Source organism: Aquarana catesbeiana, linkage group LG04 (genome assembly GCF_042186555.1).
Source record: "Aquarana catesbeiana isolate 2022-GZ linkage group LG04, ASM4218655v1, whole genome shotgun sequence".
Taxonomy (NCBI): Eukaryota; Metazoa; Chordata; class Amphibia; order Anura; family Ranidae; genus Aquarana; species Aquarana catesbeiana.
This window is the reverse complement of record NC_133327.1, coordinates 242,956,938-242,984,087: the sequence shown is the minus strand read 5'-3', so window position 1 is coordinate 242,984,087 and position 27,150 is coordinate 242,956,938. Positions and strand designations below refer to the sequence as shown.

At 45.6% G+C, this 27,150-nt stretch overlaps 1 protein-coding gene across 5 annotated transcripts in view; it reads left to right on the top strand.

Annotated features, from left to right (window-relative positions):
* Window positions 1-27,150, top strand: part of DLG1 (discs large MAGUK scaffold protein 1) — a gene marked incomplete in the record, with an annotated part of 511,316 nt that overhangs the window by 335,336 nt on the left and 148,830 nt on the right. For all 5 annotated transcript variants that reach the window (XM_073626325.1, XM_073626326.1, XM_073626329.1 and 2 more), the window contains 1 exon segment: window positions 11,085-11,208. In XM_073626325.1, the coding sequence (XP_073482426.1) occupies window positions 11,085-11,208 (124 nt within the window).

Here is a 27,150-nt window from a genome sequence, read left to right as displayed (position 1 = left end):
CACAGAGGACCATAATATTGACTATGTGGGATGTCCTAAAGCAATGCACCTGAGGGGGGAACATATTATCCCTAAGCCCAACAGGCCTGAGACTATAAAGCTGCCTGCAACACGCTGTGGCCAAAAACAGCCTCTTTTTGAGATCTCACATCCACCTGGTAAAACCTGGTGAACGTATGAACTGAAGACCAATCGGCCGCTTTGCAAACCTGAGCCATAGACACCTGTTGGCGTACTGCCCATGATGCACTAATCCCTCTAGTGGAGTGTGCTTTTAAATCCCGGGGTGGAACCCTGCGCTTTAATCCATACGCCTGGATAATAGTCTGACAAATCCACCTGGATATAGTTGAACTTGTTGCCGGCTGTCCTTTTTTTGGACCCTCAGGCAAGACAAAAAAAACTGTTAGTTTTCCGAAAGGGAGCTGACATTTCCAAGTAAACTTTTATCGCCCTCACCACATCCAGTGAGTGAAGCGATCTTTCCTCCCTAGTCTTAAGGTTTAGAAAAAAGGAAGGTAAAATGATATCCTGATTCAAATTAAATTTGGAAACCACCTTCGGTAGAAAATCCGGACAAGGGTGCATGACTACTCTGTCCTGATGAAGAATCATAAAAGGTTCCTTGCAAGAAAGGGCAGCCAATTCTGACACCCTTCTAGCCGTTGTTATAGCCACTAATTTTTTGGTCAATGGGACAAAAGGAACATGCCTAATACTGTAGGTTCAAAGGGTTGACTCTGTAAGGCTGACAGTACCAAATTTAGGTCCCAGGGACATAAAGGTGGTTTAAGCGGCGGCCTCAGGTGTGCTACTCCCTTGACAAAGGTTCGCACCAAAGAATGGGATGCAATTGGTCTTTGGAAAAAAAAGATAAGGCCGAAATCTGTCCTTTAATTGTCCCTAATGCAAGCTGTAAGTCTACTCCTGCTTGAGAAAGGCGAGAACTCTTCCAGTCGTATACCTACGAGGGTTCCATTTTCTTTCCTCACACCAAGAAATGTATGACTTCCAGACTCTATAATAGATAGCTCTAGAAACTGACTTTCTAGCGTTTATCAAAGTAGACAAGACTGAACCCATAATACCACAGTCTTTCAATAGTCTGGTCTCAATAGCCAGGCCATCAAATTCAGCAACCGTAAAGGAGGATGGAATATGGGCCCTTGAGACAACAGGTCTGAACGGCAAGGAAGGACCAATGGGTCCCCTACTGCCAACTTCACAATCTCCGAGTACCAGGATCTCCGGGGCCACGCTGGAGCCACTAAGATCACCGTCTTCCGTTCCTCCTGTATTCTGCGTAGTAAGTGCGGCAGAATTTGGATTGGAAGGAAGGCATATATCAGAGAATACTGATCCCAAGGAACTACTAATGCGTCTATCCCGACAGCCAGCGGATCATTGGTCCTGGATACAAACCTGTCCAGCTTGGGATTGAATCTGGATGCCAGCAGATCCACATCTGGGGCCTGCCAGTATTGGCAGATCTGTAGAAAAACCTCGGGATGCAGGGACCATTCCCCTGGTAACAATTTCTGGCGACTTAGGAAATCCGCCTGCCAATTGTCCACCCCCGGAATAAACACTGCCGACAGAAACGGCACATGTTTTTCTGCCCAAGTCAGTATATGATCTACTTCTCCTTGGGCTGCCCGACTCCTGGTACCTCCCTCGTGGTTGATATATGCCACTACCGTGGAGTTGTCGGACTGGACTCTGACAGGAAGACCCCGCAATCTGGATGTCCAGAATCGCAGAGCCAGACGAGCTGCCCGAATCTCCAATAGATTGATGGGCAGGGTCCTTTCTGTCTGTGACCTTATTCCCTAAACAGACGCTTCTTCTAGGACTGCTCCCCAACCGAGAAGACTGGCGTCCGTGGTTATGACCTTCCAGGCTACTGGTGGGAAAGATTTCCCTCTTTTCAAGTTGCTGGTTCTTAACCACCAATAGAGGTTCCATAGAACCTGTGGAGATGGAACCATAGGCTGATCCAGGGTTCGAGCTGACTTGTCCCAGGCCTTTAGAATACTGTTCTGGAACACTCTGGAGTGGAACTGTGCATATGGCACTGCGCTGAAGGATGACACCATTTTGCCTAGTAATATCATGCACAGCCGAATAGAAGGTGTTCTTTTTTCACCTTCTGTACAAGTTCCACTATGGAGGCAACCTTTAAGGGAGGAAGAAACACCCTTTCTTGGGCGGTGTCCAAGACCAGACCCAGATACACCAAGGCTTGGGTCGGACAAAGAGCTGACTTGTCCATATTTAGCATCCAACCTAGGCGTTGTAAAACCCGTACTGTTCTTGACACGTTTTGAACCAGTATGGGTCGAGAGCATTCCCTTAGAAGAAGATCGTCCAGATATCCTACTACTGAGACTTTCTGAGACCTTAGGGACGCCAACACCGGGGCCAGAATCTTTGTAAAAACCCTGGGGGCCGTGGCCAGACCGAAAGGTAGTGCCACAAATTGGAAATGACTGCCCTCTATAGCGAAGCGTAAGAACATTTGATGTGGACCGAAGATCGGCACATGAAGGTACGCGTCCTTAATATCTATGGACGCTAAATAGTCTCCCTTTCTCAGGGATTTTATTATTGAACGAACCGACTCCATGTGGAAGGATCGGACGTCTACAAAAAAGTTGAGAGCCTTGAGGTCCAAAATGGGCCTTACTTCGCCATTTGGTTTCGGCACGGTAAATAGGTTTGAGTAAAACCCCTTGAATCTTTCCTCGTGCGGAACGTTTACAATTACTCCCTGCATCAGCAGATGGTGTAAAGTTAGGAATAGGCATCTTGTTTTCTCTGGATCCGACGGAACCCTTGAGTACAGAAACCGATTCGGGGGGATCTCCCGGGACTCTATTCTGTAATCGTATTTTACAGTGGAAATGATCCATCTGTCTTGAACCAGTTCTTCCCTGGCCTCCCCAAACAGCCAAAGCCTGCCCCCCACCCATGAGAGCGGTGACGCCCCTTCACAAGGTAGACTTGGAGTTGGGCTTGGGTGTCTTTTGGGGCCAGGGTTTCTTACCCTGTGGTCCTTTAAACCCAGACGGCTGAGGCCATCGATGTCGCTTAGGGGGAGAAGCACCAGTTCCTGGAGCATTAGGAATTTTATAAGAGGGTTGCTTCCCTTTCTTTTTAATAGGGAGCAGGGCACTCTTTCCTCCAGAGATCTTTTGGATATATTTATCCAGATCCTCACCAAACAAGCGAGCTGCGAGTAGCCTTTTACATGGTGTCTAAGCAGACCAATTCTTTAGCCACAAGACTGCGCATATGAATCGACAGTAACGCAAAATGAGACATCTGTTGGATTGAGTCTTTCAATGCGTCTACTGCAAAACATAAGGCATGAGGAATCTCCGATAACTCCTTGGCAGATTCCTCCTGGCAAGGAATGTTCCTTACCAACCTTTTAAAGCAATCCTTTAGGGATTGGCAAATCCCAATAGCTGCAACTGCTGGCTGAACTGCTGCACCAGCCATCGAAAAGGAGGCCTTTAATAAGGACTCTAGCTTTTTATCAGCCGGATCCTTGAATACCTGGGCATTATCCACTGGACAGGTCAAACTTTTGTTTACAGAAGATATGGCAACGTCCACTAACGGTGTGCTCCATTTCTTCCTGAACTTCTCCTCCATAGGATATAAGCTAGAAAACCTTTTTGGAGGTAAGTATATCCTGTCAGGGTGCTCCCAGTCCGCGTAAACCACCTGCTCCAGCAACGGATGCAAAGGGAATGCTTGGGAAATTTGCTGAGGTCGCAAAGATCCCAAAGTAGAACAGGAGAGTGCAGACTCCTGAACCGGGGGTAACTTAAACCCAATTCGTACCATCCCAATTAGAGATTGGATAAACAATTTTTGGGAATGGGAGGCTCTTCAGAGCCAGAGTCCTCAGCCGAGGATCCTTCAGCCTCTCCTTCCTCTCGGTCATTCATGACCACCTCTTCCAAATCCTCTGCCCATTCTGGTTCCAGATCACCTGAACCCATCTGGCTATAAGAGTCCTGGCGCTCTAGTGACTCTCCACTTGGCCCAGGCTCAGGGGAGGGAGACCTATTACGCTCCCCCACCCCCGTGTTATAGAGGCAGTCATGCCAGCTATTTTGCCCTCAAGGCCTCCTAAGGCAGATGCTAATTCCTCCTTTGTAACATAAGCCGAGGCAGGTATATTGGTAGTGCCCACTATGCCTGACAAATGCAATGGCTCAGCCAGGCCAGATGCTGCAGGTCTTTCAGGAGAAACTGAGGCTGCATCAGCATGGGGTTGGTCTCCTGTTTTTAAAGGAGGTACTCTTACCCCTGTGCTTGCCTTGTTCCCTATACCTCCTTTTCTGGAAGACATTGCTTACACACGAGGAAGAAAAGGAGTACTCCCCACAAACTATAACCAGCCTTTAACCTGTCACCACTGTGTCCAAGACCACCAGACTCACGTGCCCAACTATTGCTCTGTGTTGTCCACGCGCACGCCAGGAGCTCCATGCCTACAAAGCATTAGCTTGAGTGTGAGCGCGCGCATCAGCGACCGACAGCACGCACGGCGCATGCGCCGTCCTGATGCACGCGGCGCATCTGCGACGCGCACGAGTACACCGACGGCGCACACACACGCCGGTGGCGCGCACGCCAGTATTCAAAAATATGCGCGCCAAACCGGCCATCTGTAATCCCAGACACAGGCTCAAGGTTACCAAATGTGTGTGTGTGTGTGTGTGTGTATGTGTATATATATATATATATATATATATATATATATATATATATATATATATATATATATATATATATATATATATATATATATATATATATATATATATATAAAGATCCCAAGGGGAGTACTCGCCATCCCAAGCAGCAGGGCCTGTCTTACCAGGCCCAATCTTCCCCCATCACGGTGGGTAGCGCCTCTAAGGACCTTCAGGGACCGGGTCCCCCGTGTATTGGGGTCCACACCCCTAGACCTGTAAAGCACCCTTTCTGGTTTACCTTGGGCAAGATTGACCAGGAATACCAACTTAACAAGAGTCCAGCGCCTATATAGGACACATTACAAGCAATACCTCGTTCTTGAACTGAGGTTCGGGTACCATCCACTTTAGCTTTGTTAAGCCATCCGAATGGATCCGATTATAACGTCCTCAGTAGGACATTTTTGGAAGAAATTTGAAGAGCTTCAACAGCCATGACCATCGCCTTCAAGACGCTGGCGAAAAAACTGAGGTACTTCCGGTATAGGAGGGGTTATATGGGAGGAACCATCTTACTATTGGTTGCCAGTGTCCAGTCACCTAAAGGTAAGCGTATAACCCACATAGTCATTATTATGGTCCTCTGTGTCCCGTGATGTACGATAAAGAAATTGGCAACTCACTGAATTTAAATATAGACGACATGTAATCAACACTCCCCAGCATGGGGGCTTTTCTGTATTCACACTTGTAGTCTTGGATAGCCGTGCTGTCAGATGGAGGAATAGCTCTGTACACAGTGTGTTGCAAAGAATCTCCTGGATGACTTTGCATACGGGGCGGAGCAGTGCGTGTGGTTACGCCTTTCAATGGACCTCTTTTGTTGAGCCTTTGTTGAACAAGGTGATATACTTCGCTTATTCCTCGCTCCTGGAGGCTTTCTACTGTGTTTTGCAATTATAGTTATCATACTATCTTGGTGTTTGATCCTTGTTGGCTTGTTCTTATATTATTCTGCAGCTGTCCTCATTCTTTGATATTTGTAAGTTGCTCTGTTTGGTTTAACCATGGTTTTTGAAAACATTTTGACATCATTTATATAACCGATAATCAGAAACTTGAGAACTTTGTTTTTTTTTTTTTGTTTTTTTTATTTATTTTGAGTTGTATGATTTCTATATTGCCATACACCGTTGTATTCTGCTAAATTCATAAACTTGCATATTTATAATTAAGGTGATTTTTTTTTTTTTTTTAAAAAGAAGCTTTACAAACATGTCATACTTGCCTACTCTGTGCAAGGGTTTTGCACAGAGCAGCCCCATTTCTCCTATTCTGGGGTCCCCCGGTGTTGCTTTTGGCTCCTCCTCTTCTCGAGTGCCACCACAGAGAGACGCTTTCCATGGGGGCACTTGTGCGGGCGCACTCCCGAGTCCTGCTGCTGTGTCCATTGACACATAGTTCTTAGTAGGTGAGGTTGAAAAAAGACACACGTCCAACTCCAACCCATGTGTGTGATTATATGTCAGTATTACATTGTATATCCCTGTATGTTGCGGTCGTTCAGGTGCTTATCTAAGGCCCATTTCACACTGGGGCGGGAGGTGCATCCGCGGTAAAGCACCGCTATTTTTAGAGGCGTATTCGGCAGCTAGCGGGGTGGTTTTACCCCCGCCTAGCGGCCGAGAAAGGGTTAAAAACACAGAGGCGCTTTGCCAGCGGTGTAGCCGCAGTGCCCCATTGATTTCAATGGGCAGGAGCAGTGTATACACTGCTCCTTCACCGCTCCAAAGATGCTGCTAGCAGGTCTTTTTTCAGCGTACTGCTAGCGCACCGCTCCAGTGTGAATAGCGCCTGCAAAATGACCCAGTGTGAAAGGGGTCTAATAGTTTCTTGAAACTATCGATGTTCCCCGCTGAGACCACCGCTTGTGGAAGGGAATTCCACATCTTTGTCGCTCTTACAGTAAAGAACCCTCTACGTAGTTTAAGGTTAAACCTCTTTTCTTCTAATTTTAATGAGTGGCCACGAGTCTTGTTAAACTCCCTTCTGCGAAAAAGTTTTATCCCTATTGTGGGGTCACCAGTATGGTATTTTTATATTGATATCATATCCCCTCTCAAGCGTCTCTTCTCCAGAGAGAATAAGCTCAGTGCTCACAACCTTTCCTCATAACTAAGCTCCTCCAGACCCTTTACTAGCTTTGTTGCCCTTCTTTGTACTCGCTCCATTTCCAGTACTTCCTTCCTGAGGACTGGTCCCCAGAACTGGACAGCATACTCTAGGTGCGGCCAGACCAGAGTCTTGTAGAGCGGGAGAATTATCATTTTATCTCTGGAGTTGATCCCCTTTTTAATGCATGCCAATATTCTGTTTGCTTAAACAGAGGAAAGAATCTTGCGAGCCACAATAATCCGATGCCTTAGTGGAGAAACAACTGAAATAAATGCCCAGCTGCAAACGCAGATCACGTATTCATAACCATGCGGTGAAACATAGACAAAAAATTGCGTTGCGCGTAGGAATATATCTACGTGTCCATACACCCTAATGGTGTCATATAAATAAATCTAAAGTGCAATGTGCAAATAATATCAACTCTGCATACTTAAATAAATAAATATATCAAAAAGCGCAGCAAGGTGCCATGTGCAATAAATCCCAAAGTGTAATGTGCAAATAATACATATCTGAAATCATATAGTATATAAGTATATCAATATGGATCTGAAAACTCCTTTACATAAATAAACGAACAGCAAAACATTAATGCTTAAATAAATGTGCACAATAAATGATATACTGTATATATATATATATATCACATGCAAAACTCCACTGTAATTATAAAGTGATAGGTGAAATAAATAAATAAACCACTTGTGTAATGAGTGATATTAAAGACTGCAATTGTCCTTATTTGTGATATTGAAGACTACAATCGTCCTTATTTGTGAAAAATCTTCCAACACAGCAATAGTGCAGTGATAAGTTCCACAAGAAATTTATAGTAGTATAATAGTGCTTCAGAGAAAAAGTTCCAGTGCTGAATCAAAGTGCCCAAGTCATGCCGTGAAGTGCCTCGGTGACCCCCAATGTGGTTGCGCTCACCTTTAGAGCATGTGACACCGTGTTCAGCTGCGTCAATACACGCTGTGGAGCCACCCCTGGGCTCAATGATTGATACCAGATGATTCTCCAAGCAGATTCTCTGTGGCTCCACAAACACCATACCAAAAAAAGAGAGAGGCTATATAGTGTGATACGGCTAAATATTTTATTAAAATTGCACCCAATCCCCACACTGGGGTACTCACATTTACAAGGTGCTAGTGTGCACCATACAATTCAAGCCAAAAAAACGCTAATCGGCGTGCTGCAGGGTATGAGAGATCCACAACCCAGCTCTGTGCTGATCGCTCCGTCCTGGCCCCTCCCCTACCCGTCTTCGACACAGGGAGTCACGTGTCTTCATCAAGGGGATATGATTGGACGGACGCTCTGCAGTTTAAATACATTAACGACGGCCATTTTGCCTGAGACCGCAGACATATGTGTATTGGGCTCCGCTCCTCTGTTCACAGCACAGCAACGTTATATCCATGTGATCTCTCTAATCATGCTAATCTTAGGGGAAAAAATATGTTAACAAATACCCAGGACGGAGCTAGGAAGGGAAACAAAGGTCACACCGCGCAGCACTCCTATAGCCAGTATAAAAAAACATAAAAACGATCTCATAAATAGCGATCCTGAATTACACAAATCTAAAAATGGTTAATAGATTACACTCCTATATGCCAACCTAATAAACCCATGGTATATGACGGAGACAAAGTTTTTTTTTAAATAAATGTTTTTTTCTTAACATAAAGATATGGTTTAGGTATAGATGAGTGTTCAATACACACACCTATGTGCGCCGCTTGCTTCACCTATAGGAGAGGCACATGTTTTAATGGAGGGCTGCGCTTATATTTGGCTTCTAATTACAGTGAAGCGAGCGTAGTCATTGTCTCCGTCATATACCATGGGTTTATTAGGTTGGCATATAGGAGTGTAATCTATTAACCATTTTTAGATTTGTGTAATTCAGGATCGCTATTTATGAGATCGTTTTTATGTTTTTTTTTATACTGGCTATAGGAGTGCTGCGCGGTGTGACCTTTGTTTCCCTTCCTAGCTCCGTCCTGGGTATTTGTTGTTAACATATTTTTTCCCCTAAGATTAGCATGATAAGAGAGATCACATGGATATAACGTTGCTGTGCTGTGAACAGAGGAGCGGAGCCCAATACACATTTGTCTGCGGTTTTAGGCAAAATGGCCACCGTTAATGTATTTAAACTGCAGAGCGTCCTTCCAATCATATCCCCCTGATGGAGACACGTGACTCCCTGTGTCGAAGACGCGTAGGGGAGGGGCCAGGACGGATCGATCAGCACAGAGCTGGGTTGTGGATCTCTCATACCCCGCAGCACGCCGATTAGCGTTTTTTTGGCTTGAATTGTATGGTGCACACTAGTACCTTGTAAATGTGAGTACCCCAGTGTGGGGATTGGGTGCAATTTTAACAAAATATTTAGCCGTATCACACTATATAGCCTTTCTCTTTTTTTGGTATGGTGTTTGTGGAGCCATAGAGAATCTGCTTGGAGAATCATCTGGTATCAATCATTGAGCCCAGGGGTGGCTCCACAGCGTGTATTGACGCAGCTGAACACTGTGTCACACGCTCTAAGGTGAGCGCAACCACATTGGGGGTCACCGAGGCACTTCACGGCATGACTTGGGCACTTTGATTCAGCACTGGAACTTTTTCTCTGAAGCACTATTATACTACTATAAATTTCTTGTGGAACTTATCACTGCACTATTGCTGTGTTGGAAGATTTTTCACAAATAAGGACGATTGTAGTCTTCAATATCACAAATAAGGACGATTGCAGTCTTTAATATCACTCATTACACATGTGGTTTATTTATTTCACCTATCACTTTATAATTACAGTGGAGTTTTGCATGTGATATATATACAGTATATCATTTATTGTGCACATTTATTTAAGCATTAATGTTTTGCTGTTTATTTATGTAAAGGTGTTTTCAGATCCATATTGATATACTTGTATACTATATGATTTCAGATATGTATTATTTGCACATTACACTTTGGGATTTATTGCACATGGCACCTTGCTGCGCTTTTTTGATTTATTTATTTAAGTATGCAGAGTTGATATTATTTGCACATTGCACTTTAGATTTATTTATATGACACCACTAGGGTGTATGGACACGTAGATATATTCCTACGCGCAATGCAATTTTTTGTTTATTATTCTGTTTGCTTTGTTAGCAGCAGCTTGGCATTGCATGCCATTGCTGAGCCTATCATCTACTAGGACCCCCAGGTCCTTTTCCATCCTTAATTCCCACAGAGGTTCTCCCCTCAGTGAGTGGATTACATTGATATTTTTGCCTCCCAAATGCATCATTTTACATTTTTCCACATTAAACCACATTTGCCATGTAGTTGCCCACCTCATTAATTTGTTCAGATCTTTTTGCAAGGTTTCCACATCCTGCAGAGAAGTTATTGCCCTGCTTAGCTTAGTATAGTCCGCAAATACAGAGATTGAACTGTTTACCCCATCCTCCAGGTTGTTCATGAACAAATTTAATAGGATTGGTCCCAGCACAGAATCCTGGGGAACCTCTCTACCCAACCTAATCATTCCGAGTACTCCCCATTTATCACCACCCTCTGAACTCGACCTTGTAGCCAGTTTTCAATCCATGTACTGACCCTATGGTCTATGCCAACGGACCTTATTTTGAACAGTAATCGTTTATGGGGAACTGTGTCAAATGCTTTTGCAAAATCCAGATACACCACGTCTACGGGCCTTCCTTTATCTAAATGGCAACTCACCTCCTCATAGAAGGTTAATAGATTGGTTTGGCAAGAACAGACAGCAGGACTCGGCTATGCCCCCCCCGGATCCTGTGTCACTGGATTTGATTGGCAGCAGCGGGAGTTAATGGCTTCTGCTGCTGTCAATCTATCCAATGAGGACCCATTACAGCGGCTGGAGCTGCTGTGCTCGTCCCCATCGCTGGAACCATCACGCTCCGGTACAAAAGGCTCTGCTGCAGTACAAAAGGTGTTCACCTTCATGCAGATAGAATGCATGAAGGTCAAAAACCCAAGACTTTAAAAAAATATTTTCTTCTTGCTGTAGATATATACGCAACAGTGTAGTGTTATTTCCATTTCTCTTGGTTTAGCTTCTGGTCATTAAGCAAATAGTTGTCCAGAAGAACTGAAACAGACCTGTTGTGAGTTAATCTTTTTGTTCTATTGCAGCATATTCTCCGCAAGTTGATAACCATATCAGCTCACCTAGTTTTCTTGGGCATCCGTTACCTCCCTCCCCAGGCCGATACTCACCTGTTCCAAAAGGAATGCTTGGAGATGATGATTTAACACGGTAGGAACATTTTTGTGCTATTTGATGTTTTGTACCTGTGTTTAATTGCTCATAAAGTCATACGTAAATGGATATTCCCTAAATACTATGTATATTTTATCTTTATCAGACACTACAGTAAATGTCACAAGACCCATAGACCATGATGGGTTATATGCAGGCTACTGTCAGGTGATTAAACACTCGCTCTGAGACCCTCGCTTTTTTTGTTAGTGTTCCTAAGAGGGACCTGTTCTCTAGAGACGCGTTCATTTTTTTTTTCTCTGTAGCTTCTATCAAGATCTGACTGCTTACTGCCCTGGGCTTTTTAGCAGGCTCCATATCGGTTACCCTTGGTGTGTACATTGAGTGATTGTATCTGTACCCCACTGTGTGGGGCCGGCCTCTGTTTGCTTCAGGCAATGAATCCTGCATTAGATGCTCACCTTAGGGCATAGTGCAGCACGTGTAGTTAGCTGCAGGATGCTATACAGGTCTAGGGCTGTGGTCTATTTCTAAGGTTCCCTGACCCTGAGGATCCCTTTGGCGTTATGCCCACTGTGAAAGCCAAAGCCTTGACCCTTAGTAGGCAAAAGGTGGAGAAGGTAAAACTGGGTTTCCCTGTATATTGGCACAGATCCCTGACTTTTATTAAGAGATGTATGTTTTTTTTTTTTTGTTTTTTTTTACATTTTGTATCATACTTGCCTAGGTGGATGCAGAATCGCTACAATGCTGCATCTGACCCCCCCCCCCTCGGCGCCTCTAACACTGAGAACCGAGCGATCGTAGACCACTGATCACTCTCTGCTCTGTGCCCCCCTCCGCTCACTGGAGCGCTGGGCTGTGGAGGGGGCGGGGAGCGGCCGGCTCAGGCTCTCAGGGGCTCGCTGAGCCGGGTACCGGTCCAAGGATTTGGGCGGATCCCAACTAAATGGTCGTGATGACGTCAGCAGAGAGTGGATTTCAGCCTGCTCTCTGCTGAATACGGTTCACAGGAGTGCAAAACGAATTGCACTCCTTGTGAGCCACAGGAGAATTACAGCCAAACGGGCTTTGGCTGTACTTCTCCTTTAATACAATCCACAATGCATGGCACAATGTGCCATGCTATAGGAAAAGTATTTGGATCATTCACTTTTGTAGTAAACTTGCCATTTTTGGCTCTTGACGTGAGAGGTTTTTCCAAGTATTTTTTCTTCTATCTAAACGTAGTTTCAGGATAGGGTAACCGCATTCTGGATGGCGCATTCCCGTTCACTTTTTTCTCTGCATGCCACAGCAACACGGTCAGCACCTGGGTTATAGCAAAACTCTGTCCATCCTGACCTCCATTCCTTGGGTACCCCTTATTTAGCTTTGGCTACTCACAATGAGCTGGTACAAAAATGCCAAGTAGCATGCGTTCTGCAAAGGACCTACATAAAATCTCAAATCTCTGCTCAGGCTGATGGTTGTTCCCTTGTCCCAGAGCAATGTCCTATTATGACACTGCTCCCGTCATTTGACACTGTTGACTGTCTCTCAGCATTCACACATCCAGAGCAGGGCTGTGAACCTTGCAATAGTCTTTAGGACCCTAGAGTGCAGGGTTGCAGAGACTGATCTAACTATGGGGAGGAGTGGAGGACTGGTTAAGTGTATCTGTTGTTTCTCCTTGACATCACTGAGCAAAGGGTCTATATCAGAGTGTTTTTGGTCTGGTTCTTTCACATTATTTTTTTTTTTTTTTTTTGGTGGGCTTGTTTCTCAGTTCTGTTTCCTATTTTTTGTTGCACCCGCCTCAGTTTATTCCTTGGGTACTAACCATGGTCAATGAAAAAAAAATCCTGTACTGTATAACTGAGATAATAGGAATTTTGATTTACCTGTAAACTCATTTATATTAGAGGTTAAAACAATGTGCTTGGAATTATCACATGTACAGTATCTCACACCATGTCCCCAGCCTAAATACAAAAATACCCCAATTTAGGTGTGTAGAACAAACAAAAATGTCACGTAAATAAACTTTAAAAATTTTTTTTTTTTTACTAATTGTACTAAAAATAGATTTAAAACTTGTACATTTTAAAGGAAAAAGGTTCAACCAATGCTACAATTCACATTAGCAAATTATTAAGATATTTAAATATATTTAAGCATCATCTCATTAATATTGCAGAAAATATAGATTTTTCAAAGTGTATTGTATCTTTACATGTGATTGTCCATTCAGCGTGTTTCCTAATGGATTCATGTGCATTTGTACATAGTTTCTCATCCTCCAAAGTTATGCTGGTTCACATATATCTGTTGAGCCTTTTATTCACTTATAAAATCCTGTGCAAACTTCTATTCTGCTCCCCTGCAATTAGGTACAAATCCCTCAGTCCTCAGTGCAGCTACTGACAAAGATGGTCCTTTAATAGTGCCCTTGCCAGTCCATAGGACACAACCCTATGGTAATCACTAAGGTTTGCCACCTCCTGTGGAGTAAGCAAAGCAATCAGTATAGTATTCAAGTCTGGATCAGAGATGCCCCTGATTTCTGGGCCCTCTGTCTTTTACAGGTCAACAAAATGTAATTTCTATCACTACCCCTCCAATCTGCCAGCTTCGATTCAAAGACAGGCAGACCTGAGGACAACCCTGAATCCACTTCAGGCACAAGGAGTGGTAATCCCAGTTCATGGTCCCAAAAAAGAATGGAGGGATTCTCCCACATTTTAGACCTAAAATTCCTAATTGGATCTCTGCATGTTTGAAAATTCCACATCAAGTCCGCAAGATCTGTCTTCGCTTCTTTCATATCAGGGAAGTTTCTAGCATGAGTTGACATCTAAGATGCCTACTTTAACATCCCTTCTTTTCCCACAAACTAAACTATGCTATGAGAGACCAGCACTTTCAGTTGGTCACCCTGCCATTAGGACTTTCTTCTGCACTCTCTCTTCTGGCTTGAAGATCTCAGGGCATCCACATCATGGGATACCTGAATGACCTCCTCCTTAACCACTTGCGGACCATATAACTTACATATAGGGCGGCAAGGCGCCTATCCTGCGAAGGATCACGTACTCAGTACATGATCCTGCAGTTTCGGGTCGGGGCGTGCATGCGCGCCGTCGGCAACCCGCTCCCGCAGTGATTATACACAGCGGGAACTGAACGGCAGGTAACGCAGACTCTGTCCACTGGCACCTGCCGATCATTAGGCAGAGAGCCAGAATGCTGATCTTCCTGTGTAAACAAGGCAGATCACCGTTTTGCTTTTACTGACAGGAACATAGATCAATGCCTTACCCTAGTCAAAGCACCTGCCACACAGTATACAAGCAGTGGCTGGGCCCACATTTAACCCTTTAATCGCCCCTGATGTTAACTCCTACCCAACCAGTGTCATTAGTACAGTGACAGTGCATAATTGCACACACACCCCCCCCCCCCCCCCAAAAGCGTCATTGTCCAGTTTGTCTGCCGCAATATCGCAGTCCTGCTATAAGTCGCTGGTCACCGCCATTACTAGTAAAAAAATTTAAAAAATAAATAAAAATTCTATAAATATATCCCATAGTTTGTAGACGCTATAACTTGTGCGCAAACCAATCAATATATGCTTATTGGTATTTTGTACCAAAAATATGTAGCAGAATACATATTATGCCGCGTACACACGGTCGGACTTTTCGTCTACAAAAGTCCAACGGACGCTGACGGACTAAAGCTGGCTGGTAATCCGATCGTGTGTGGGCTTCTCCGGACTTTCAACGGACTTTTTTAGCCTCAAATCCGACGGACTTTAGATTTGAAACATGCTTCAAATCTTTACGTCGTAAGTACGACGGACCCCGAAATCCGCTCGTCTGTGTGCTAGTCCGACGGACAAAAACCCATGCTAGGGCAGCTATTGGCTACTGGCTATGAACTTCCTTATTTTAGTCCGGTGTACGTCATCACGTACGAATCCGTCGGACTTTTGTGTGGTCGTGTGTAGGCAAGTCCGTTCGTAAGAAAGTCTGCCGCAAGTCCGCCGAAGGTACGTCGGAAGTCTGTTGGACAGGCTGTCGGACTTTTGTAGACGAAAAGTCCGACCGTGTGTACGCGGCATTAGTCTGAATTGATTGAGAAATTTTATTTTTTTTTACTTTTTTTTTTTTTTAATTGGATATTTCATAGCAGAAAGTACAAAATGTTTGTTTTTTTTTTTTTTTTTGTTTTGTTTTTTTGTCAGGCTTTATTTTTGGTACATAGTGCAAAAAATAAAAACCTGCAGAGGTGATCACATACATCTAAAAGAGAGCTCTATTTGTGGAAAAAAAAAAGGACATAAATTTCTTTTTCGTACATCATGGGACACAGAGTCAGGCTAATATTCATTACCTACTGGGTTATACGCCATCACAATGGACACTGGTAGACCAAAGGTCTTCAGACAGGAATTGATCCCCTGTATAACCCCTCCCACACAGGAAGCGCTTTCGTTTTTTACCAGTGTCTGCAAGTGGGATTGCATGGTTTGTTTGAGCTCTAGGTCTCTAGTCCCACAAACGGTTCTTAAATGAATCAAGGGTTTGACCAATCGGATCCATTTGACATAGGCTTATATGCTTAGATAAATGGTACCCGAGCCTCGCAAAGAAGACTCAAGATCCTGCAAGGTTTTGCCTGTAATGTGGCCTCCGGGCGCTGTACCCTGCAAAGTGGAATCCTGAATACCACAGCACTAAGGCATTTCTGCAGGGTGCTGTACAGGTCCAAGAGGGTGGACCCTAAACATGAAAATGGTACCCAGTCCTTGAAGGTTCTCAAGTGACAGGAACCCACCGTGATAGGTGAAGCTTGGGCTCTTATTATTGTGGGGTGTTCCAGTGATTGTAACAATCAGCCAAGCTAGCTAGAGCCTCCGGTGTGCGGTGACCATACAGGGGCGTTTGGGGCTAGCTGTGGGTGTTGGCAAAATGTACTTTTTTCCTCATTTGTTCATTGCCAGACACAGCCTTCTATCTTCATAATAATAGGGTTATATCGCCTCCGCAGGAATAGAACTAGGCAGAACAAAAAAAAAAAAAACACTTGGTCACTCCCATGGGCCGTCCACAGTCTGTATATAACACCCCCCCACCACCCCCCCCCCCGCTATAGGTATTCAGTTTTTTCTGCCTAGTCAGGAGTAAGGACTTAGTTCATTGCTGCGATCACTAGTCCTGGGAATTTTTGTTTATTTTTTGCTTTCACTGTATTTTTTTTCCGGTGAGATCTCCAATCAACTGCTGGGCTGGGCGACGGACTGGACAGTTGGTCCAGGGGTCACCCCAGTCTGTCCAGCGAGCGTGTGCAGACCGCAGCTACGCTCTAGGTCAGCCGCGACATAGCCCCACTGGACAGGGGCTGGCCCTGCGAGTTAAATGTCTCGCGGGGTCGCATACTACCAGGTATCGGCCTGTGTCGCAGCGTTCCTCATGGCCGACAGCCCCCCCACTTCGGTGGCGAGGAGGATCTGTCCGGGAGCGTTACCCGCGCATTTCGCTGGAGAGGTAAGTAGTTCGCTCCTTTCCTTCCCTGGAGAGGTGTGGGACGCGGGTACTCCTTGGGGTGGTCGGTCCCTCTGGGGTTCACCTCCACCCCCCCTCCTTTCCCGGGTGAGGCCCAGGCTTCCGGCCTAGGGACTTTTTGGGACTCACGGCCCTCCTTTTTTCCACCCTCTGGTTTTGTATTGGGAGGGTATCTGGTGGTTAGGCCCGGGAGGAGGGTGATCGGGGTCTTGGGACTAATTTAGGCCACGGCTTTGCGGCCTATAGCTAGGATCGGTCTCCCCACTAGCGGCTGGCGGGCAAAAATTTAGGCCGCGGCCTACCGGCCGAGTGTCCATCCAGGGCTCAGGGTTGGTCCGGTCCCCCCGCTGGCTGTGTGCTTGCAGCGGGCGTCCAAAATTTTATCCACGGCTTTTGCGGCCTACCGGCTCTCGTCGGTCCGGCCCGCTCGCGGCCAGAAATTTAGCCTACTGCCTTTTGGGCCTACTCGGCCTCATAAATAAAATGTAAATAACAATGGAAAAGCAGCCAGCAGAGTTTGTTGATCACCAAACATAAAGTCCAAAAAATCTATAAGAGCGGCGCTTAAAATCGATGATGTTAAAAATAGTGAGTCCGAGGTAAAGGGAGGAAGGTTCCAGTCACCGGAAGAAGTGCATGGATGTGGAAGCACACAAAACCACGTGGTAAAGTAATCTGCTTACCAGAAAGCAAAATAAGCTAGCCGTGTAATTTAATCCACAGCTTGTCTGGCAAGTCGGGCTCCGCTAGAATTAGGAACAGCAGTATCCAAATGACATTCACACCCGATGTAGCTTCTCCGGGGATTCACATCAATAGTACAGGCTCTCAGTGAACAGATCAACCATGCAGGGATTGGTTGATGAGTTGACAGTTGCCCCAAATTTGGTCCTCTGGCACGAGTCCATACCTCCGATGCCATAGATGGGAAGAGATTATATCTAGGCAGCTGGGATAACCTTGAAAATGCTGATCCCTAGGGGGTATTCACTTCCTGACTAAAGAGGCCTCGTGGCGGCACCCCCTTTCCGGAGGAGTGGCACTGTGGGGGTCTGTGCTCCCTGTGAGGGTCCACGGTTTGTGTCCCCCTGTGAGGGGCCACGGTTTGTGGGGGCCTGGGTATGTGTCCCCTGTGAGGGGCCTCGGGGGTGCCCCCTGTGCAGGGCCTCAGTCGACACCCTCTAGGTGGACCTCAGAGGGGGAGTCCCGGTGGGTGGGAACCCCAGCCCCCCCTGACTTTTTGGTGAACAATCCTATCTGACTCTGCCGCACGGAGGTGGCCACCTTGCGGACTGGTGGTCATGCTCCCTATCCTGTCAAGGAGTGAGGATGACAGCAGAAGGGCTCAAAGGGGCGCTGGTTGTCACACTTACATCTGTGCGGGAACCTTTCAAGATGGGGTTTGCACCGGTGGCTGCGGGGGAGGGCCGGTACCCTCTTGGATAAACCGTCTTGCTTGGCGAAAGCGTTCCCTTCTCTCTTATTTTGACAAATTTGTCCATGAAGACTGGGAGTGTCCAAAGTGCCTTTTGCGTTTCCAAAAACGCTGGCTGTAAGGTACCCCTTTGGGGAGCCCCCCTTCAGAAGGGGACTGTTACACCAGTAGTCAACCCCTCTGTCTCTAGGCTGCTAGAGGCAACCATGGCTCCAATAGAGGAATCTCTGCCTTCTAAGGGCCCAGCTGGCATACCTGGAGGGGGAGCAGAATCCCCCTGCCTTTGCTGCTTGGGGACCTATTAGGTAGGTGCTGCGGTTTGTCCGCTATGCTTCTTGGCCGCAGTTCCCCTGGTTGCTGAGTCTGTTGCCTCAGTGGTGCTTAGACATGTATTTAGGGGGGTTACTCTGAATGACTTCATGTCGTGTCTTGAGTTTGTCCGTTAATAAGTTCGTTTTCCAGCTGTGTTCCTCCAGTTTGTTGCTTCCAATGGTTGTCTTGTCGCCAGACTGCTTGCTGTCCTCCGCGGGGGGCTGTGCAAGCCCCGTCGCTGTAGAGTGTGATTGTCCCGGTTCCCGTGCTGGGAACAGTGTCGGGGGTTTTTTTCGAACCTGTGCACAGTCTAAAAGATGGAGGGCAGGGTACATCTAATTCTGGACCTCAAGGCCCGGACCTGCCTTGTGTGGGTACAGGAGTTCAGGATGGAGTCTGTCCATGCAGCGGTGGCACTCCATCATGGGGTCTTTTTGACTTCTATGACATCACGAATGCTTAAGCATTCTGTTCTGTGCTCGACTCCAGCACTTCCTCTGTCTGCTGGGGGTGCGGAGCATTATCGGCGCGTGGTGTGGTCCTTTGATCTGGCCACCACTTTACGGGTGTTCACGAGGTGTTGGCCCCGGATCTGGCAGGGTTACGTCAGTGGGGGTTGACGGTCCTGGGCGATCTGTGCTAAATTCTCGATTTACACTGAGGAGCGACTTAGTTTCTTTACAGACTTTCTCTGATTTCAGTTGGCGTCTATTCTATTGAAGTCTTCTTTGGTCAGGCCAGAACTTTGATATATCTGAGCCTGACCAGGCTTCAGCTCTGGCTAGCGTGTCTCTTCCCCTGGACAGACTCCAGAAGTGGCATGCGGCGTTTGTTTTGTTTACTCTCCGGCAGGTGGGCTCCTCTGCGGATCCACATGTGGAGGTCGGGTCTGATGGTATCTACCCTTTTTTGAGGCAAGGTCATTTGCACAGTTCCATGTAGGCTCCCTTCTGGGAGATCCTGGCATAATGGGACAAATACCCAAGGTCTCTGAACAATCGGATTCGGCTGAGTCAGGAAACAAGAGGTTTCCTAGTCTGGGGGCTTCATCCTCTGGTTCTTCAGTGGGGAAGATCCTTTCTCCCCTTGTATTGAACAGGGTGACCACCAATACCAGTCTGTCTGAGTGGGAATATGTCCTGGAACTGAGCTCAGCTCAGGGTCGGTGGACATTGGTGGAATCCGGACTACTGTGTAATATCTCAGAACTTCAATTGATCAGACTAGGTCTGCATCACGGACGGCTTGACTTTGTACGGTACCTCCCAGTACGGATCCAGTCGGACAAGGCAACAGTGGTGGCTTATGTCCCTCACCAGGGTGGGCCAAAAAGGCTGTTGGCGACCCTGGCTGTGGCCAGGATGCTCCTCCGGTGAGTAGAACCTCTAGTTCCGGCTCTTCCCAGCGAACGCATTCCAGGATACCTCACTTGGCTAGGGTTGGGCCATGGGGTGGGCCTTTCTCTGGGCCGAGTTTCATCAGATTTGTCCTCGTTCCTTTTAGGTGGCTCCGTTTTTCCTACCTCCATTTATGGAGGGACGATCAGGAATAGGCCTTGAGTACCATAGAGGGCCAGGTGTCTTGCCTGGGCAGTCTTCAGCGTCTCCTGGTCTTGCACTCCCTGGTGCGCACCTTTTTGTGCTAGGGGTTAGACGTCTGTTTCCACTGGGATGGTTTCTTCCACTGCCGTGGGATCTGAACTTGGTGTTTTTGGTTCTCCAAAGGCCTCTCTGTCTTTCTCAAAATATTCGGGAGGTTCCACTGCCTACTCTGTCTCGGAAGGTGACCTCTTGGTTATAACCTCAACTCGCAGGGTGTCGTGATTGGTGGAGTTGTCTTGTCGTTCACCTTACCCAGGTTAAGGTGGTGCTTCGTCCCCTTTTACATAGTTCCTTCCTTAGATTTCCATTTGAAAAAGGACATTGGGTTGGCTTCTTGTGTCCCTGGTCAGCACATCCCAAGGAATTAGCTTTATCTGGCTGGCATGTGTTTTGGGGGATTCGAATGTATTTGCCAGCCACTAAGTCTGTTGGTCTGTATGGGTCGGACACCAATGTCCTGTCAGGGATCGGTTTCCTCCTTTCCCAGTTATGGCGCATTCTTCTCGGGCAATTAGTGCTTCTTGGGCCTTCTGTCAGCAGGCGGCCGTTGCGCAAGTTTGCCACTGGTCGTCGGTGTACATTTTTACAAGTTCTATGAAGTAGATGGTTTGGCATCTGCGACTGCCTCTTTTGGCCGCAAGTTTTTTTTTTTTTTGCAGGCTGCTGTTTTATAGGGTCTATTCCCTCTTGAAGCGGTATCGTTCTGTTTAGGTTCTAGCTTGTCCTGGGTGAAATTCCTGTTACCTGGTTGGCTCTTATTAGCCTTGAGATTTTTCGTTTTCCCACCCCTCATGTTGGCACGGCTTTGGGACTTCCCTATCATTATGACGATAGAAGGCTGTGTCTGTCAATGAATGAATGAGAAAATAGGATTTTTTTACTTACCGTAAAATCCATTTCTTGGAGTTCATTGACAGACACAGCACCCACCCCTCTATGGAGTTTTGATACTTCTATTTCTGCTTGCTACTAAACTGAATATCTAGAGCAGGGAGGGGGATATTTACTGACACTGGACGGCCCATGGGAGTGTCCAAGTGTTTTGTTTTTTTTGTTCTGCCTAGTCCTACTCCTGCGGAGGCAATATAATCCTATCGTTATGAAGATAGAAGGCTGTGTCTGTCAATGAACTCAGAGAAATGGATTTTACGGTAAGTAAAAAATCCTATTTTTGCTTGAGTCTGGCTGTTTCTTACCTGTATGATGGCACGTGACGGGGTGCGCCATTTTGCCTTGGTTCACCAGGGCGCACGTGCGTTCGCAAAAGCGCCAGTTGTTTGGCAGCCATGGCGCATGCGGCTTTGCCGCACATGCACAGTAGCCTTTACCCGTGTGCACGAGGTTTCGCATCATATGCGAATACAGCCACGCATAGAACGTTCTGGCGCACACCCAGCTTATTTCAGCTGTGTAGGCCAAGCATGCAGTGCTTCCAGGCAGCTGTGGGACACAGAAGGCTCTGAACAGACACTTGCAGAGGTTCATTCTTTACTTACCGGGTCACGTGAGTCACCAAGTGTTGCTTGGCAGGCTAAAGGTGCTTAGCAGGATTGTTACATAGGGGCTTGGGAGCCCTATTAAAGGGTCTCCCTTCTGAGGTGTTTTAATACTACACCCAAGTACTCTCTCTTTGTGGCTAGTAAATGTCTTAAAAAAAACAAGAGGAGTGGGACTAACTCTACAGGGAAGGGCACACCAATGTCGTCAGTAGTTCCTGATGAACCTAGTTGTGTCCCTAGTGTTGTATCCCTTGAAAGACCAGAGGCTTCTGGGCAATCTGAGCCACAGCGCCTATCTGGTATTGTGCCTACAGTCAACGCTGCTGCTTCACCCTTTATCACTAAAAATGAACTGTCCTCGCCCCTAGCTGGGTTAGAGCACACGATTGCTGGAATGATTGCCTCCATCCCGCAGGGTAGCAGGAAGCGTGACAGTTCCCCTTCCCTGGAACCTCCTAGTCTGGAGCAGGAATGGGTTGAGGCTGGGGAGGAGCTTAATGCTCAAGACTCTGTGGAGGGCCCGACAAATGAGTCTGCATCTGGACAAGAAGATATCCAGTTGATGCCTCTCAGTCGCAGAGGCTTTTGATCCTGACTCAGAACGAACCATTTCGGTCACTCTTTAACCACTTCAGCCCCGGAAGGATTTACCCCCTTCCTGACCAGAGCACTTTTTACAATTTGGCACTGCATCGCTTTAACTGCTAATTGCGCGGTCATGCAATGCTGTACCCAAACGAAATTTGCGTCCTTTTCTTCCCACAAATAGAACTTTCTTTTGATGGTATTTGATCACCTCTGCCGTTTTTTATTTTTTACGCTATAAACGGAAAAAGACCGAAAATTTTGAAAAAAAAATGATATTTTCTACTTTTTGTTATAAAAAAAAATCCAATAAACTCAATTTTAGTCATACATTTAGGCCAAAATGTATTCGGCCACATGTCTTTGGTAAAAAAAACTGTCAATAAGTGTATATTGGTTTGTGCAAAAGTTATAGCGCCTACAAACTAGGGTACATTTTCTGGAATTTACACAGCCTTTAATTTATGACTGCTTATGTCATTTCTTGAGGTGCTAAAATGGCACGGCAGTACAAAACCCCCACAAATGACCCCATTTTGGATAGTAGACAACCCAAGGGAATTGCTGAGAGGCATGTTGAGCCCATTGAATATTAATTTTTTTGTCCCAAGTGATTGAATAATGACAAAAAAAATGTACAAAAAGTTGATACTAAATGATATATTTGCTCACACAGGCCATGGGCATATGTGGAATTGCACCCCAAAATACATTTAGCTGCTTCTCCTGAGTACGGGGATACCACATGTGTGGGACTTTTTGGGAGCCTAGCCGCGTACGGGGCCCCGAAAACCAAGAACCGCCTTCAGGATTTCTAAGGGCGTGAATTTTTGATTTTACTCCTCACTACCTATCACAGTTTTGAAGGCCATAAAATGCCAAGATGGCACAAAACCCCCCCAAATGACCCCATTTTGGAAAGTAGACACCCCAAGCTATTTGCTGAGAGGCATGGTGAGTATTTTGCAGCTCTCGTTTGTTTTTGAAAATGAAGAAAGACAAGAAAAAAAATTTTTTTTTTTTCTTCAATTTTCAAAACTTTGTGACAAAAAGCGAGGTCTTTGTGACAAATACTCACTATGCCTCTCAGCAAATAGCTTGGGGTGTCTACTTTCCAAAATGGGGTCATTTGGGGGGGTTTTGTGCCACCTGAGCATTCCATGGCCTCCGAAACTGTGATAGGCAGTAAAGAGTGAAATCAAAAATTTACGCCCTTAGAAAGCCTGAAGGCGGTGCTTGGTTTTCGGGGTCCCGTACGTGGCTACGCTCCCAAAAAGTCTCACACATGTGTTATCCCCCTGTACTCAGGAGAAGCAACAGAATGTATTTTGGGGTGTAATTTCACATATTCCCATGGCATGTTTGAGCAATATATCATTGAGTGACAACTTTGTGCAAAAAAAAAAAAAAAAAAAATTGTCTTTTTCCCGCAACTTGTGTCACAATATAAAATATTCCATAAACTCGACATGCCTCTCAGCAAATAACTTGGGGTGTCTACTTTCCAAAATGGGGTCATTTGGGGGGGGGGGGGGGGGGGTTGAACTGTCCTGGCATTTTATGCACAACATATAGAAGCTTATGTCACACATCACCCACTCTTCTAACCACTTGAAGACAAAGCCCTTTCTGACACTTTTTGTTTACATGAAAAAATAATTTTTTTTTGCAAGAAAATTACTTTGAACCCCCAAACATTATATATATTTTTAAAGCAAATGCCCTACAGATTAAAATGGTGGGTGTTTAATTTTTTTTTTTTTCACACAGTATTTGTGCAGCGATTTTTCAAATGCATTTTTTGGGGAAAAAAAACACACTTTTTTCAATTTTAATGCACTAAAACACACTATATTGCCCAAATGTTTGATGAAATAAAAAAGATGATCTTAAGCCGAGTACATGGATACCAAACATGACATGCTTTAAAATTGCACACAAACGTGCAGTGGCGACAAACTAAATTACATTTTTAAAAGCCTTTACAGGTTACCACTTTAGATTTACAGAGGAGGTCTACTGCTAAAATTACTGCCCTCGATCTGAGGTTTGCGGTGACACCTCACTTGCATGGTGCAATTGCTGTTTACATTTGACGCCAGACCGACGCTTGCGTTCGCCTTTGCGCAAGAGCAGGGGTGGGACAGGGGTGCTTTTTTTTTTTTTTTCCTTTATTATTTTTTTGCTTTTTTATCTTATTTTTAAACTGTTCATTTCATTTTTATTTTTTTTTATCATTTTTATTATCTCAGGGAATGTAAATATCCCCTATGATAGTAATAGGTAGTGACAGGTACTCTTTTCTAAAAAAAAAAAAAAAAAAAAACTGGGGTCTATTAGACCCTAGATCTCTCCTCTGCCCTCAAAGCATCTGACCACACCAAGATCGGTGTGATAAAATGCTTTCCCAATTTTCCAATGGCGCTGTTTACATCCGGCGAAATCTAAGTCATGAAATGCTCATAGCTTCCGGTTTCTTAGGCCATAGAGATGTTTGGAGCCACTCTGGTCTCCGATCACCTCTATGGTCAGCTGGCTGAATCACCGGCTGCATTCTCAGGTTCCCTGTTGGGACAGGAGAGCCAGAGAAAAAGATGGAAGATGGTGGGGGGGGGGGTTCCCTCCCACTGCTTGTAAAAGCAGTCTAGAGGCTAATTAGCCACTAGGATTGCTTTTACATGAAAGCCGACCGCTGGCTGAAAAGAATGATACCAAGATGATACCTAAACCTGCAGGCATCATTCTGGTATAACCACTCAAAGTCCAGCAACATACCAGTACGTTGCTGGTCCTTGTTGGGCATATATTGTAAACTTAATTTTCATGCAGCCTGTGGGCTGAACAAAAAAAGAGATTGATTGGTGGGTATGCCCACCATTAGAATACCTCCCTTCATCCACCCACTTCTAAAGATGGGCATACATGCACCGTATATATATGCTGAAGCATGGGGGCATCCTCCCGCAAAAGTTAGGAGCAAATCGCTCCTCCGCCCTCTGCTGCCCCCACGCTTTGGCATATATGCTGAAGTATGTAACTGTGGTGGTGAAATCACCTCCGACAGCACTGGAGTCACGGCTTTATGTATCGTGGGAGCAAACGCTGTTGCTGTCAAGATAAATAAATCCGTGCTGCAACTGAATGGCGTACCTGCTAAGCAAATGATGGTTAACAATAAAACAAAGTAACATTACAGTATAACAGTAAGACTTACCATACCTGCAAAGCAAATACAAAAAAACATAGTAAAAAATAAAACATTTAACGCAACCTGTGCCTAAAATATATATATGCCGAAGCATGGGGGCATCCTCCCACAAAAGGCAGGAGCAAATCGCTCCTCCACCCACTGCTGCCCCCACGCTTCGGCATATATGCTGAAGTATGTAACTGTGGTAGTGAAATCACCTCCGACAGCGCTGGAGTCACGGCTTTATATATATCGTGGGAGCAAACGCTGTTGCTGTCAAGATAAATACATTCTGCAGCTGAATGGCGTACCTGAAAACAAAAAAATGGTTACCAGCAAAACACAGTAAACAGTAAAGTATAAAAAAAATTGCATATCTGAAAAGCAAACATGGTAAAACATAATAATAAAACATTGCAGAATAGAATACAGTAAAAAAGAGCAGAACAATAGAGAGAGAACAATAAAACGACAACTATTTTTGTTTTTTTTATTTTATATTTTTTTTGTTTTTATTTTTTACACTTTTTTTAGTAACTTTAACTTTTGTAACTGGTACCAGGTTTGGGTCTCTCAAAATGCGATGGCATCTTGGGAGACCCTGTGAAAGTGTGTCCTAGTCTGTGCAATGCTGTACCCTACGCTAAAACTCAACTAGTGTATGGTAGCGTTCAAAACATTCACCAATGCATAGACCAGGATTGTCAGGACAGGAGGGACAATAATAGCGGGTGTCACGCCTAAATCCGCGCTTGCTACAGACACGACATCTTCTTTGGAGGGCTCGTTGGGTAGGGCTACTCGAGAGGACATAAGGAAAATGCCTCTCATGCAGCCGGCTTACTGCATTTGGTTGGGGAAGGTGAGGTGGAGCACCGTCTGGAAACAGAAGGGCTCTGACGATCTCTTCTTGGAATTTAAGGAAGGATCCAGTCCGTGTATAGCACATGAGCGTTCAGCAAAGCCAATTGAAATAAACAGACGCTTTTTTGCACCAGCGTCTGGCCTTACGGGCAACTAGGTACGGTGCCAACAACTGGTCGTTGGGGTCCACCCCTCCCATATATGGTTATATTCGTGGACACAGAGGGGTTTCTCCACAACACCAGTCGCCGTAGTAATTTGGACCGTCGTGTCTGCATGAAGGGAGGTAAGAACGAAAACATTCTTATTGTCCCTCCACTTCATAGCGAGCAAATTATTACACTGCAAGCAGGCTCTCCCCCAGCCTAAGACGGGAATCTACAAGCCACTGGGGAAAGCCCCGGCGATTAGGTCGCACGGTGCCACATGCTCCAATCTGATGATCAAAAAGGTGACTAAAAAGTGGGACGCTCGTGTAATAATTGTCCACGTACAAGTGGTACCTCTTTCCAAATAAGGGTGACACCAAGTCCCACACTATCTTGCCAGCGCTTCCTATGTAGTCAGGGCAGTTTGTCGGCTCTACGTGACTATCTTTGCCCTCATAAACCATAAAACTACATGTATAGCTTGTGGACCTGTCACAGAGCTTATACATCTTGACCCCGTATCTGGCACGCTTGCTGGGAAGGTACTGTTTGAATGACAAGCGGCCAGAAAATTTAATCAGGGACTCATCAACGCAGACAACTTGATGGGGAGTAGACAAGTCTGCAAAACGTTGGTTGAAGTGGTTTACGAGGGGCCAAATTTTGTCGAGTCGATCATATCCAGGGTCTCCACGAGGGCGACAGAGTTCATTGTCATTAAAGTGCATGAACTGCAAAATCTGCTCGTATTGTGCCCTGGCCATGGAAGCAGAGAACACGGGCATATGGTATAT